This window comes from Melitaea cinxia, chromosome 27, assembly GCF_905220565.1.
Source record: "Melitaea cinxia chromosome 27, ilMelCinx1.1, whole genome shotgun sequence".
Taxonomy (NCBI): Eukaryota; Metazoa; Arthropoda; class Insecta; order Lepidoptera; family Nymphalidae; genus Melitaea; species Melitaea cinxia.
In genome coordinates, this window is record NC_059420.1 from 7,557,349 (window position 1) to 7,571,082 (window position 13,734).

The following is a 13,734-nucleotide window of genomic DNA, read 5'->3' on the forward strand; positions in this document are numbered from 1 at the left end:
TTTTACTGATTCTAGCAGAACTATGCCACGAAAATATAAAAGAAAGGAAGGAATGCGAGCTCGAGTAAGTTTTTGGACTACAGAAAACCTACAGTCAGCTTTCGATGAGAAAGTATGATTGTGCAATGTGCATGTTGACATTTGATATGAATATTTTATACCAACAATGAAGAATTTATATTTTTGTTGAACAGTACAGTTTTTTTTTTTTGAAAAATTTAATTAAATTTATGTGTATATATATATATATATATATATATATAAAAATAAAAAAGAATATATATATATATATATATATATATAAACGACTATAATATATATATATTCAAATAAGAAAAGAATATATATATATATATATATATATTCTTTTTTATGTACGTTCGGGATTAACTTCGTCGTTTATGGACCGATTTTTCTAATTCTTTTTTTGTTGAAAAGGAGATATCCCAAGTGTGGTACCATGATAAGGAAACCAGGATCTGATAATGGAATCCCAGAGAAATCGACGGAACCCTCGAATATTGTTGTGACGACTAGTGCGTTTGTGAATTTTTTACATCTATTTACATTGTATTACTTGTCGATGTAATTGAAGTCGGTTTTTTTCGTTTGCGAGCAAACACAATTATTTAAGAAGATCACATTTACAGAAGACAACAGCTAAATAATACTGCTTTCAAGCAGTGTTGTGTTTCTGTGTGAGTAAGGTAACCATAGCTCGTTGGATGGGAGGAGGAGTGTGAAATTTCGCACACTTATAGTTTACATAGAGAAAGAGTGCAGAATACTTGCTAATATACTTTTATACGTGCTTATTATTATTGCTATTATTACGTGCTAATATACTTTTAAAGTTATGCATAAAAAATACATTAATTCAATAAAAAAAACATTACACACACTATCACACACGCATATATAAATATGTATTGCTATAGCCTTTATCGGGGAAAAGACCATTATCTTAATACACTTTCAATGTCACAACATGGTAAAATATTCCCATTAAATATTATGGCAATAACTTTGTCCTTTTTTTGAAAATAATAGTGATGTACAATCAAGGACTATTATGAGTTATTTGTTTTTATTCATCGTCATTCGAGACAAAGAAGAAAAACACAAATATATTTTTTAATTAAACAATTAAATAAATAAAAAAAAGCTTACTATTTTATTTTTAGTTATTTATTTAATATTTTCGTTTTTTTTTTTTTAATCGTCATCGTTTTTCAACGTTGTATGTACGTTTGCATGCTCTACGATAACTTTTATATTGTTCTGTAGTTTCTCTTTATCTGCAATGAAACACTATTATTATTAAAAAAGTCGCTAGTGACTATTAGCATCGTCGGAACTGCAAAATCGCATTTTTTTGTTTATTTCATAAAACGATCCCAAATAACCAAGTCTATCATCAGCTAAAGAGAAATTTTTTATTTTATGCATATATTATTAAGTTGTCGTACTTCTGACAAATCAGTACCTATTAGTCTTAGCCCGTTAAAAATGTAACAAGTGACTTTTCTCATATTTACACATTAAATACCGGCTAGTAATAATATTAAACATAAATAGCCTGTACAGCATTACTTTAAAATTTCATGATCCTGCTTAAAATAAGTAAAAAGATACACGCAATTTACACTTTGGATCGCTCTCCTATAAAGTTGCTGTTTTTCCCATCCTACGTTTTTAATAGTCATGGGTGAAGTGTGCGTGTGCTATTCACACGCGACAGAAGTGGAACTTCTGAAAAGTAGCCTACAAGGGATGTTTTGTCACCGAGAATATAAAATACTATGTAGTGTATTCTATCTTATTCTTTCCTTTACATTTATGTGTTTTGTTTCCTTATCGTAACGTATTTTCGTTTCATCGAGTTTCAAATCACAACGATTCTAAAGTTTCACTTCGAAACTCTAACCCGTTGATACTGTAGCAGTCTGCTCCGAAGGTTGTGGGTTCGATTCCCGCTTACCTGCGACTTCCTTAGAGATTCCTCGTTCTTCTATCGTTTCGTCACCTTCTAAAAAGGTTCTGAATTCGACTGTATTTATGGGTGTACCAATTTAGATGATTCTTTTTAATCGAAAGCAATGCATGTCATGTAGTTTTGTTTAAATTTGAGCGAGAAAAAGTACCTCGACCTTACACAAGATCACGGCTAATTAATACTGCTCTCAAGGAATGTTGTGTTCCTGTTGTAAGGTGACCAGAGCTGATGTGGGAGTCGCGGGTTGGTTCAACAACGCACTCGCAATGCTCCTGATGTTTCAAATGCCCCTCGGCTACAGTAGCCGTTTACCAACAAGCGGGCGACAATTTCGTTTGTGAACATAGTTTTATGTATGTAGATATGTAGCATCACCATTGACCACAATTCCAAAATAAATTTACATGTGATATCCTTAGCATGGTAACCCTATTCTGGGTGTGTAGTATACCTGGCAAGCAATCAGTAGGACAAGGGCAGATGGAGGAGACGTCAGGGCTTGTGATTCGAATGTTCGCGTAAGAGTGCTTTAGGACTAATTTCTCTTTGTTACATACACATTTCCCGCAAGATTTTTTGTGTTTCAAGACTTCTAGCTTACTGTTAAAGCCTGAAAGAAATTTGCTAAACTCTTCAAGCGACTTGTATAATACGAGTTTATAATCATCCAACTCGATTGCTGGTTTGTGGATATATCCCTACTATGCGTTACAATCGCCATCATGTGTCTTTGACTATAATAAAGACCCAAAAGTATGGACATCAAGACCGGAAACAAAATATTTGTACGAATAATATCCACCCCGAGCGGGAATCGAACCTATCGTTATTTATAAGCACCCTCTCACACCTCGTAACCTACTCATCATCATCATCATCATTTCAGCCGATCACAGTCCACTGCTGGACATAGACCTCCATAAGTTCACGCCTGTTTTGCCCACCACGCTCGGCAGGCGGGTTGGTAGGCTGGCTTTGTCGCACCGAAAACGCTGCTGCCCGTCTTCGGCCTGTGTATTTCAAAGCCAGCAGTTGGATGGTTATCCCGCCATCGGTCGGCTTTGTAAGTTCCAAGGTGGTAGTGAAACTGTGTTATCTTTTAGTCGCCTCTTACGACACCCACAAGAAGAGAGGGGGTGGCCATATTATTCACTACCGTAGCCACACCCCTACCCAATACCCCTACTCAACGGACAGTAATTGAAAGTTACCATTTTTACTGATATCAATTGCAGCACCCTCTTTCTTAGATTTCTTGATCCCGAAAGCCTTAAAAGCCTTTTTGACTGATGCCGCGACGCTCTTCTTCTCTTCTGTCGAGAGTAAAGTACACAGACACTGATCAGCTGGTCCCTCTCCTTCTTTAAGCTTCTGCAGAGACACCTCATCCAGTTTCTTTAGTTTTGCGTAATTCGACATTTAATATGGTTCCATTACAAGCGGATTTTTACCCTGAAAATGTAGCATTTTAGTATTACCTGAACTATAATAGTATTTCAGTTCCACGGCTTGACCCTAACTTCATTAGATGAGGTGGATCTTGATTCATCATATTACATATCAAGACGTGGGAACTGACGATGACGATGACATGGTCTGGGTGTTTGTGCAATCCTTGTGGGCCTCCCCACCGTGCCTCGGAGAGCACGTTAAGCCGTCGGTCCCGGTTGTTATCATGTACAACTGATAGCGATCGTTACTCATGGTAGGGAATATATCCGCCATGAGCCCAAAATGACAGAAATCGAAACCGGAAAGAAATATTTGTACAAATACAAATATACATACCGAGCGGGAATCGAACCCACAAACCGTTGTTGATTTAGGCGACTCGCACCACTACACTAGGTTGTTTAAAATCAGGTCAACCAGTAAAAGCTTATGGGTTAACACACATAAAAGTGAGTGGAATTGACAACCCTCTCCTTTGTATGATGACACTGTCAACTTACTAAGCACAATATTTCTTCCATATTCATGTTGAGTAGCCTAGCCATAGCTACAGGTATCTGATATTGCCAATAACGCCTGTTTTACCATGCCTGTTGGTGATCATTTCATATGTATTTAAAATTAATTTTCCGTTATTTCATCGTCGTGTTTCTTGTAAATACTTGATAATTTTTTTAATCAGTCAATGATTAAATAATATTTTTTGACGGTCTCTGACTTACGTCTCATTTGACATTTTTTAACGTGCAAATAAAATTTCTTTTTGACAGCCATTATTCCTAAAGAAGATGAAGAAAACTTCTTTTTAAAAAAAATCTTTGATAATATTAAAACCCAATTTATATTTTATTATAAACTTATGTATAATCAATTACATATATTTACGAGTGCCAACAAACATACAAAAACCACCACAGCTAAATAATACTGTTTTCAAGCAGTATTGTGTTCCTGTTGGTGAGTAAGGTGACCAGAGCTCCTGGGGGGATTGGGGATTGGGTCGGCAACGCGCTTGCGATGCTTCTGCTGTTGCAGGCGTCTATAAGCTACGGTAATCTCTTACCATCAGGTGAGCCGTACGCTTGTTTGCCGACCTAGTGATATATATTTAAAAAAAAACAAACAGAGGTGTGATACAGCTCCAACTCGCGACTGGAGCTGACTCATTCAGAACGATCTAATAATTAAAATTATATATACAGAAATTAATTTCGCTTCAGCTTATAATATCCCACTATCGGACTCGCCCCGGTTCAGTCCCGGTTGTATAGACACCATATATATATGTCATCACTTAGTGCAGCAGCGTGGTGGCAGCTTCGATTCTTCTCCTATATGGGGAAAGAGGCTTATGCCCAACACTGGGATGCTACAGGCTCATGCATGAACTAAAAAAATGACTATGAATAAGACTCCAATCAAGTCTACATTATTTTGTGTGGATAGAACCACGGTACGAAGTTAATATAGATTATTGTGTTTGCAGACAAACCAAGAAAAACCGACTTCAATTATATCGACAAGTAATACAACGTAGGTAGACGAAAAAATAGTCAAGTAAATACGCATTATCAAAGATTACTCTCTAAATTGCGTAATCAGATCTCTATGAAATTTAAATGTGACCACATGATAAACATCGGCTTTCGATTAAATTAAAAATCATCAAAATCGGTACACCAAGTAAAAAGTTATGCGAATTTTCGAGAGTTTCCCTCGATTTCTCTGGGATCCCATCATCAGATCCTGGTTTTCTTATCAAGGTACTAAATCAGGCATATCTCCTTTCTAACAAAAAAAGAATTATCAAAATCGGTTCATAAACAACGGAGTTATCGCTGAACATACATAAAATATATAGTATATATATATATATATATATTATATGGTCGAATTGAGTAAGCTCCTCCTTTTTTGAAGTCGGTTAAAAACATTATCAAACGAGATGAAAACAAGATAAGAATGCTCGTAATCGGATATCCTCAACTTTATGTCTAAAGTTCTAAGAGACGAACTTACACATAATTGGTGTGTTTTTCTCATCCAACTAGAATCGTTTTACCGACTTCACAAAAAGATTTTAATGTCATTATACCTTGTATAATTTCGACAATTCATCATGGGCGTATCCAGAATTTTATAATCATGTTGTATAAAGAAATGAAAAACTCGATAATAAGATTTTTTTATTGCAGCTTTCAATTACTTTGAATATCTACAATACTTCTACTAATCCACCTAAAATTTTGTTTTTCTTTTTTTATAAAATTAGATTGGCAAACAAGTGTACGGCTCACCTGATGGTAAGCGATCATCGTAGCTTATAGACGCTCGCAACACCAGAAGCATCGCAAGCGCGTTACCCACCTTACCCCAATTCCCCCCAGGAGTTCTGGTCACCTTACTCAGCAACAGGAACACAACACTGCTTGAAAACAATATTATTTAACTGTGTTCTTCTGTAAGGTCGAGGTACTATCCCAGTCCAGTACCTCCCTGTGTCCTACCTCCGTTAAATTATTTATCTGTAATCTTCTGTAAGCTTTAAAATCAGAACAATTCAGTAGTTTTCAAGTTAAAAACAAACGTTATTTCTATCCCATTCTCCTGTCACATAAACGCTTACTCACATACAACCCCTACATAATTCCGCCCCCTCAAATCAGCTTATATACCGCGCTTCGAAGATCAGAGCTGCATTCTGTGTCGACTGCTAACCGAGGTAAGACATACTCGCTCACTTAATACCGTAGATTTATTTATTCAATAAGATTCGACAGCAGTTTTTAAACGGTTTTATTTAGCTCACCCCGTTTGTTTTATTTTTTATTCTTGGGTCAAATTTAGTAATTCAAATTTCACCCTCTTCCTGTCAACCGATTAATCTGAAATTTTGTATACACTTTGGATTTTGGTGACAATACAATTATGTTTATTCATTATCATTATAAATTCAAGATGGCCGCCGCTACAAAATGGCGGATAATTTATGTTTTATTAATCTCATCAATATGGGTATCAAATGAAAGGGCTCAACAAGCAGAATACAATATACTATAAAAAATTGAAATCCAAGATGGCGGCCGCTACAAAATGGCGGATAACGTAGGTTTTATCAATCCCATCAATATGGGTATCAAATGAAAGGGCTCAACAAGCAGAATACAAACTATAAAAAATTGAAATACAAGATGGCGGCCGCTACAAAATGGCGGATAACGTAGGTTTTATCGATCCCATCAATATGGGTATCAAATGAAAGTGCTCAACCAGTATAATCAATGTACTATATAAAATTAAAATCCAAGATGGCGGCCTCTACAAAATGGCGGATAACTTAGGTTTTATCAATCCCATCAACATGGGTATCAAATGAAAGGTCTCAACAAGTAGAATACAATTTACTATGCAAAATTGAAATCTAAGCTGGCCGCCGCTACCAAATGTCTGATAACAATTTTTTATCAATCCTACCAATATGGGTATCAAATAAAAGGGCTTGACAAGAAGAATACAGTGCACTATACAACCTCAATATTTAAGATGGGCCTTGCAATAATGAAGCACTAAATGAATTAAACAGAATGCGAAATAAAAACTAAAAACTAGAAAATAAAAATAGGTAAAAAAACTTTTTAAGTTAAACGGTTTTATGTTAAACATACATTGCAATGTTTAAGATAAATGTACTAAAAACCAAAAAATAATAAAATAGATACAGTCGTGGGAATTATAAACATATGCATAGACTAGACTAAAATAAAACCGTGGGGCACGTCAATTGTCTACAAATTATCTACTTAATGTGCGATAGAAGAATCGTTTAATTCGTCGTTAAAATAGGCAGTTGGCCCGCAGACGGTGAGGAAATTACTTACTATTTTCTTGCTCATGGAAATTCCAATAGTTATACACTCCATGTAAATAAAAGAGATGTTTCAACTAGTTTATCGTTGGACATTCACACTGCTGACTGGCGAGGAATCGTTTCACTGCTCGTAGTTTGTCTTTAATCGACAAACAAAACATATGATAAAAGTACTACTCGCTCACCACTATGAAACCCTAAAACTCGCTTATAATCGAGCTTGCTAGCTTGTTTCCACATTCTAGCCCTACTTATCACACGTCCATCGTTGTCGGTTGAACAACTGCCTAATTATAGTGTAACATTACAAAACAAACATTTTAATCAATGATTGTAGACAATTGACGTGCCCCACGGTTTTATTTTAGTCTAGTCTATGCATATGTTTATAATTCCCACGACTGTATCTATTTTATTATTTTTTGGTTTTTAGTACATTTATCTTAAACATTGCAATGTATGTTTAACATAAAACCGTTTAACTTAAAAAGTTTTTTTACCTATTTTTATAAATCTTCATATCACAAATTACAATTATTATAGTGTACATGCATATTTTATATTATCAATATATATTTTACATGTATACACGTATATTAATACTATTTTGATTATTTATGTATGGATATTTGTACTTATATGTGTATTTGTATGAATTAATGAATCTATCATACATTATTTTTATTCATCCTTCAGAATATTGTACACTTCCTATCCGTCACTACTATATCATGTCCTGTGCCCAAAGGTTATCTGGAAGAAATCGCTCTTCAGCGATAAGATCGCCTTTGTACATCTTTTTTTTTTGTAATTACTACTGTTTGTTTATATTTTGGTGTACAATAAAGAATATATTATTATTATTATTATTATTATTATTATTATAGTGGTATTTGTTAAATTAATTATGATTATAGTGGAGCTACCATCGATTGGAATGTAGATTCTGCAGAGATGAATCGGCAAGAAACTCCCAATATACCCTTCAAAAAAAATGTCAATTATTATAAATTTCGTTATGCGTTACATGAAATAGAGCATCACGAAACGCAAACATCAAATCAAATTAAATTAAAAATATCTTCATTCAAATAGGCTTCAAAAGCACCTTTGAATCGTTGTTATACAAATTAAATTTTTTAAAGTCAAGCTATCACCGATTCGGAATCGTTATTCAGAGAATAAGTGACAAGAAACTCCGCAGTTACTCTTTTGAAAATAATATATAAATTGTGTTTTTATACAAACAAGTGGTCGGCTCGGTGTCGAAATTCGACCATACGTTGTGTTCCTGTTGGTGAGTAAGGTGACCAGAGCTCCTGGGGGATTGGGATTGGGTCGGTAATGCACTTGCGATGCGTCTGGTGTTGCAAGCATCTATAAGCTACGCTAATCGCTTACCATCAGATGAGCCGTACGCTTGTTTACCGATCTATTTGTATTAAAAAAATTAACGACACATTCGTAAGAATATACGGTTTCCGTTCCTAAGGCAAACAATTTAATGCTTGTTTGAGACAACATCCGATTGATATAAATATCTTCAGGATAGTATTATAGAGAGTACATTATTATATCTTTTTTTATTAATGGTCAATCATCAAATAGCCTTTATTAAACGTTTAATAATTTGTTACAGGTTCGCCATTTTGTTTTGCAAACTATTAAATATTTATAAGATGGCGTCGAGGGGAGTAATGCTATACCTTACCGTCAGCTTATTATGTTTGGATTACTGCCTCACAAACACAGTAAGATATTTATTTTAATTAATATTTTATTGTTTTATTTTTGCTTGAAATAAAGTATCATATTACTTTTACATAACGTTTCACATATTTACGTACATTTTCAAATAATTTGAGATAAAACGAATCCAACAGTTTGATAGATATCATTACAGCCTATACAGTCCACTGCTGTACATAGGCCTTCACAAGTTTACGCCAAAAATAACGTGAACTCATGTGCCTTGCCCATAGTCATCACCCTGGGCAGGCGGGTTGGTGACCGCAGGGCTGGCTTTGTTGCACCGAAGACGCTGCTGTCCGTCTTCGGCCTGTGTATTTCAAAGCCAGCAGTTGGATGGTTATCCCGCCACCGGTCGGTTTTTTAAGTTCCAAGGTGGTAGCGGAACTGTGTTTTCCCTTAGTCGCCTCTTACGACTCCCACTGTACTGTGTGGCTACGGTACTTACTAAAGAATATAGCCACCCCTTCTCTTCCCGTGGGTGATAGATATATAATTTTTTAAATACTGTGGCGATACAATATTGTACACCATTGCTTGACGGACGACAAATTTCGAAACAGCCCGATAGTCTGCTATTTGTACCTCAACCTTACAAAAGATCACAGATCATCAAAACGGTTCCATTTGCCGTAAATTACCATACCATACCATAAATTAATAAAATCTTTAAATTACTTTCAGCTATTAATACCATACGGCCAAAGATTAGACGATGAAGTCATCCTAACTCCCCTAAAGCGGCCATTTTGTAATGCCTTTACAGGTTTGTAACCACTATCAAATACTGAATATTTATATGTATACCATTATTTTTAATATTTATTCGTAGCATCAAAAGCTCATCAGTGGCTCAAATTTAAGTCAACGATTTTATGTTCAGTTAGAATTTTAGTTCATATAAAATCACAAATCTATCATTACTTACTAGATGACTAGCCTGTTGGCGCAGTTTGTAGTGGCTCTGCTTTCTGTTCTTCGGGTTACGGGTTCGATTCCCGCCTGACTCTTGGTATAATATAATATTTGTATTTATATATTTATATATGTATCATTTCTATGTATGTTTATCAAAAAAAAAATAGTCATAACAGTCGGCTATTACCTATAACACAAGCATTAAGTTGCTTACTTTAGGAACAGACGACCAGGTGTGTATGTTATATGATATTTATTATTATTATTATTTATTATTATTATTACTTAGTTTTTCATTGTAAAAATTTATTATTTCTGCTTAAAAACTAACTATTTTTCGATAATTTCATCCGATGACCAGCCGGCCTAGCATGCATACAACGAGATATCTCTTGACGAGAGAGAAAGATAATGTCTACATCGAGTATTTTCTCGATTACCCTAACATGCGCACTACGAGAGACAAAATTCTCTTCCGAAGACTTCGCCTTGTCGAGTAGAGAAACATTATCAACCATAATCACAACTGAATATCATTCTTATTTCTTATGTCGTAAAGTTGAATTTACAAGGTTATTGACCAATTTCAAAGGAGTGACACATGTTTTATTTAAAAATGTTCTCGGCCTTTTGGCTAAGATAAAAAGTGTATATCTAATTTAAAAAACTCTAATATGGAAAATAAAACGGCGTAAGTAAATGAATTTAATTATATATGTAAAACAATATGCTCGTGTTGTGCTTTATATCTTGTCGCACATTAGATAATTGTAATTCTATCACGCATTGTTTGTTTGTTTTTTTTTTTTTTTTAATTTTTAAAATTTTTTGAATTTTTGAATTTTTTTTTTTTGATTATTGATTTTACTTTTATTCTATTTAATTTTATTTTTAGTTATTGATTTTTTTAATATAATTTTGTTTTGTTCTTTATTCTGAATGTTGTCTTGTCTTGTTGTACTAACCCAATATGGACTTATACTTTGGTCTAAAATAAAGTATTATTATTATTATTATTATTTAGAATAAGAAGCAACAGGGCGCAAATACGTTTTTTGTGTCATTATATGGCACATCACTCGACTTTTCGCATTTCCCGCTCTTCGTATACCGAAATTATATAATTATAATAGGGAAACGCCATGGTATACAAAAAATAGGCACCCGGTTTTATTTATTTTTTATTTATCGTCTTTCTCGTCGATAATATTGAAGACGAGAAGTTTCTCTTCCTAAAACGACAAAATTCGACAAAATTACGATGTCATGTTAGCTTCCGTAGAGATAAATATCACAGATCACTAAAATTTAATGATTATCTCTTCTTGACGTAACGAGAAGAGTATCGCGTGCACGCATGTTAGCTACTGTAGACATAGAGAGATAATACGAGAAAAGGGGTCGACAAAATTTTGTCGTGGCGTGCATGCTAGGCCTGCTGGTATTAAATTTTTATTTTTTTTTTCAGGTTGCGGCCGCAAAAGATCCGATTTAACTCCAGCGATGTCTTCCAGAGAAATGTTCACGCGAAGACAGGTATACCTTTTTCCGTATTATTTTCGTTAATTGAAAACTTTCCACTGCTTACCGGTGGTTTAATAGGAAACACTGAAAGGTATTTTTGCAACTAAGCTTGTAAACATATTATAAACATTTACTTATTTATATGTTTTTTTTTTTCTTTAATAATTATGTAAGTCTATCATGTCGTAGTTTTTATCTATTTATTATTGATTTTTCCTCCTTAATTTGCGCACACTTCTAACCGCTGCTACTGTATCGTGTCCAGTACCCAAATGTTATCTGGAAGAAATCGTTACTTAGCGATAAGATCGCCTTTGTACATCTTGTATTGTATCTTTCTTTATATGTGTCTGTATTTCGGTGTATATTAAGAATAAATAAATATAAACTAGCTGTGCCTGCGACTTCGTCCACGTTTTGGGTATTTACATATTCAACGTGATTCTTTAAATTGGCATAACTTTTTTACTTATAAACCGATTGACATAAAACAAACATTAAATGTTAAGTGAAGCTTACCACAATATAACAATGAAAACCACGTCTAAATCGGATAAGCCATTTCTGAGATTAGCGTGTACAAACACACAGATAAACAGACAAAGAGAAGATTCTAATAATCATAGTTTTGAGTGCTCTTTGTGTTGATAAATGTCCTAATAACATTTTCTCTCATATATCTTCCACGTACAGACACCGATCCGTTACATTTTTATTATATGTATTTATTTTGTTAGAATTTCTTTAAAAATACTTCTTTAATAATTGTGTTTGCAGGCAAACGAAGAAAAACCGACTTCAATTATATCGACAAGTAATACAACGTAGGTAGACGAAACAAATGTCAAGTAAATACGCATTATCAAAGATTACTCCGAAAGTTGTAATCAGATCTCGATGAAATTTAAATGTGCACATGATAAACATCGCCTTTCGATTAAATTAAAAATTATCAAAATCGGTACACCCAGTAAAAAATTATGCGGATTTTCGAGAGTTTCCCTCGATTTCTCTAGGATCCCATCATCAGATCCTAGTTTCCTTGTCATGGTACTAAACTAGGGATATTTACTTTCCAACAAAAAAAGAATTTTCAAAATCGGTTCATAAATGACGAAGTTATCCCCGAACATACATATATTATGTATGTTGTTCGGTGTTTTGGTATATATATACGGTCGAATTGAGTAACCTCCTCCTTTTTTTTGAAGTCGGCTAAAAATATTTGCACATTGTATATAAGACACATAATATGCCAATATATCCAATGTAAGTAATCAAGCAAACCCAGTAAAAAGCCTTTTGATCTCGTAGACTATACAAGTACGTATTAGAATTCGATGAATAATGTTCTCAAGTAGGTGCTTTTGAAGCCTATATGATTAAAGTTATTTTTTTATTATTTTATTTTTTAGGAGACTGTGTAGTCAATAATTTTTTTTTTAAAGATGCCAGTACTAAACTCACATCTTATGTCAGTTCGCAGATAAAGCAGCTTATGATTCTGAGAACGTCATTGAGCTCACAAGAAAAATTATGACCGGAGCAAAATTATGGGAAGCCCTTCAAGACGCAAGCGCAGAACTATCGAGGCGGAAACAAAAATCTTACTATTAATAATACTTTAAGCTGGCTGGTTATAACAAATTATGGCGTGATGGACTAGTTTTAAGCTCTTTGTAGTATTGTTATGTTGATAATTAATTAATATTCCTAATTTTAAGCTGAATAAAATTTTATCTTTAATTCTAAGCGCTAAACTCAAGAACGGCTGAACCAATTCTGCAATTTTTTTTAAGTTTTTCATAATATTTTGCATAAGGTTCTTAAGTGATTAAAATTTAAGAAAATAAATAGAAAACTGGTAAATTTATAATTTTACACGCTTGTCAATTCGCAAAAGAGAACACACTCGGTTCGACTTGTTTTATATATTTTGTTGTAAGTTAACACAGCCACGATTTATCCGTTGATAAACATATGAAAACAGATTTATTAAGCTATTGCATAGCTTCTATCGCGGGCCTTGAGCGCGGGGACCGAATCCAGAAATTCCGTAACGAAAAAACCTCACGCTCCCCACTCCGACGGGCACGGAGGTGTGGCTTGAAGGCCGTGCATCGTCTAACGTCGTTTCAGTTCGGCAGTCTTCGACACGGCGTTGTGTGCGTGCGATTAGACGTATTGTACGACTCTACGAAACTCGCACGAATCGACACGAGCTGCT

General features: G+C 34.3%; 2 protein-coding genes across 2 annotated transcripts; one reads left to right on the plus strand and one right to left on the minus strand.

Moving 5' to 3' along the window:
• Positions 1-1,172: 1,172 nt before the first annotated feature.
• LOC123666937 lies at positions 1,173-3,415 on the minus strand. The gene is made up of 3 exons (XM_045600950.1): positions 3,208-3,415; positions 2,448-2,606; positions 1,173-1,298 (listed from the first exon to the last, which is right to left on the minus strand). Exons 1-3 carry the CDS (start codon positions 3,413-3,415, stop codon positions 1,216-1,218), a joined length of 450 nt encoding a protein of 149 aa, XP_045456906.1. The 3' UTR covers positions 1,173-1,215.
• A 5,580-nt stretch (positions 3,416-8,995) lies between these two features.
• Positions 8,996-13,496, plus strand: LOC123666939 (cardioactive peptide-like). Its single transcript, XM_045600951.1, has 4 exons — positions 8,996-9,067; positions 9,750-9,831; positions 11,452-11,519; positions 12,987-13,496. Exons 1-4 carry the CDS (start codon positions 8,996-8,998, stop codon positions 13,122-13,124), a joined length of 360 nt encoding a protein of 119 aa, XP_045456907.1. The 3' UTR covers positions 13,125-13,496.
• The last annotated feature ends 238 nt before the right edge of the window (positions 13,497-13,734 follow it).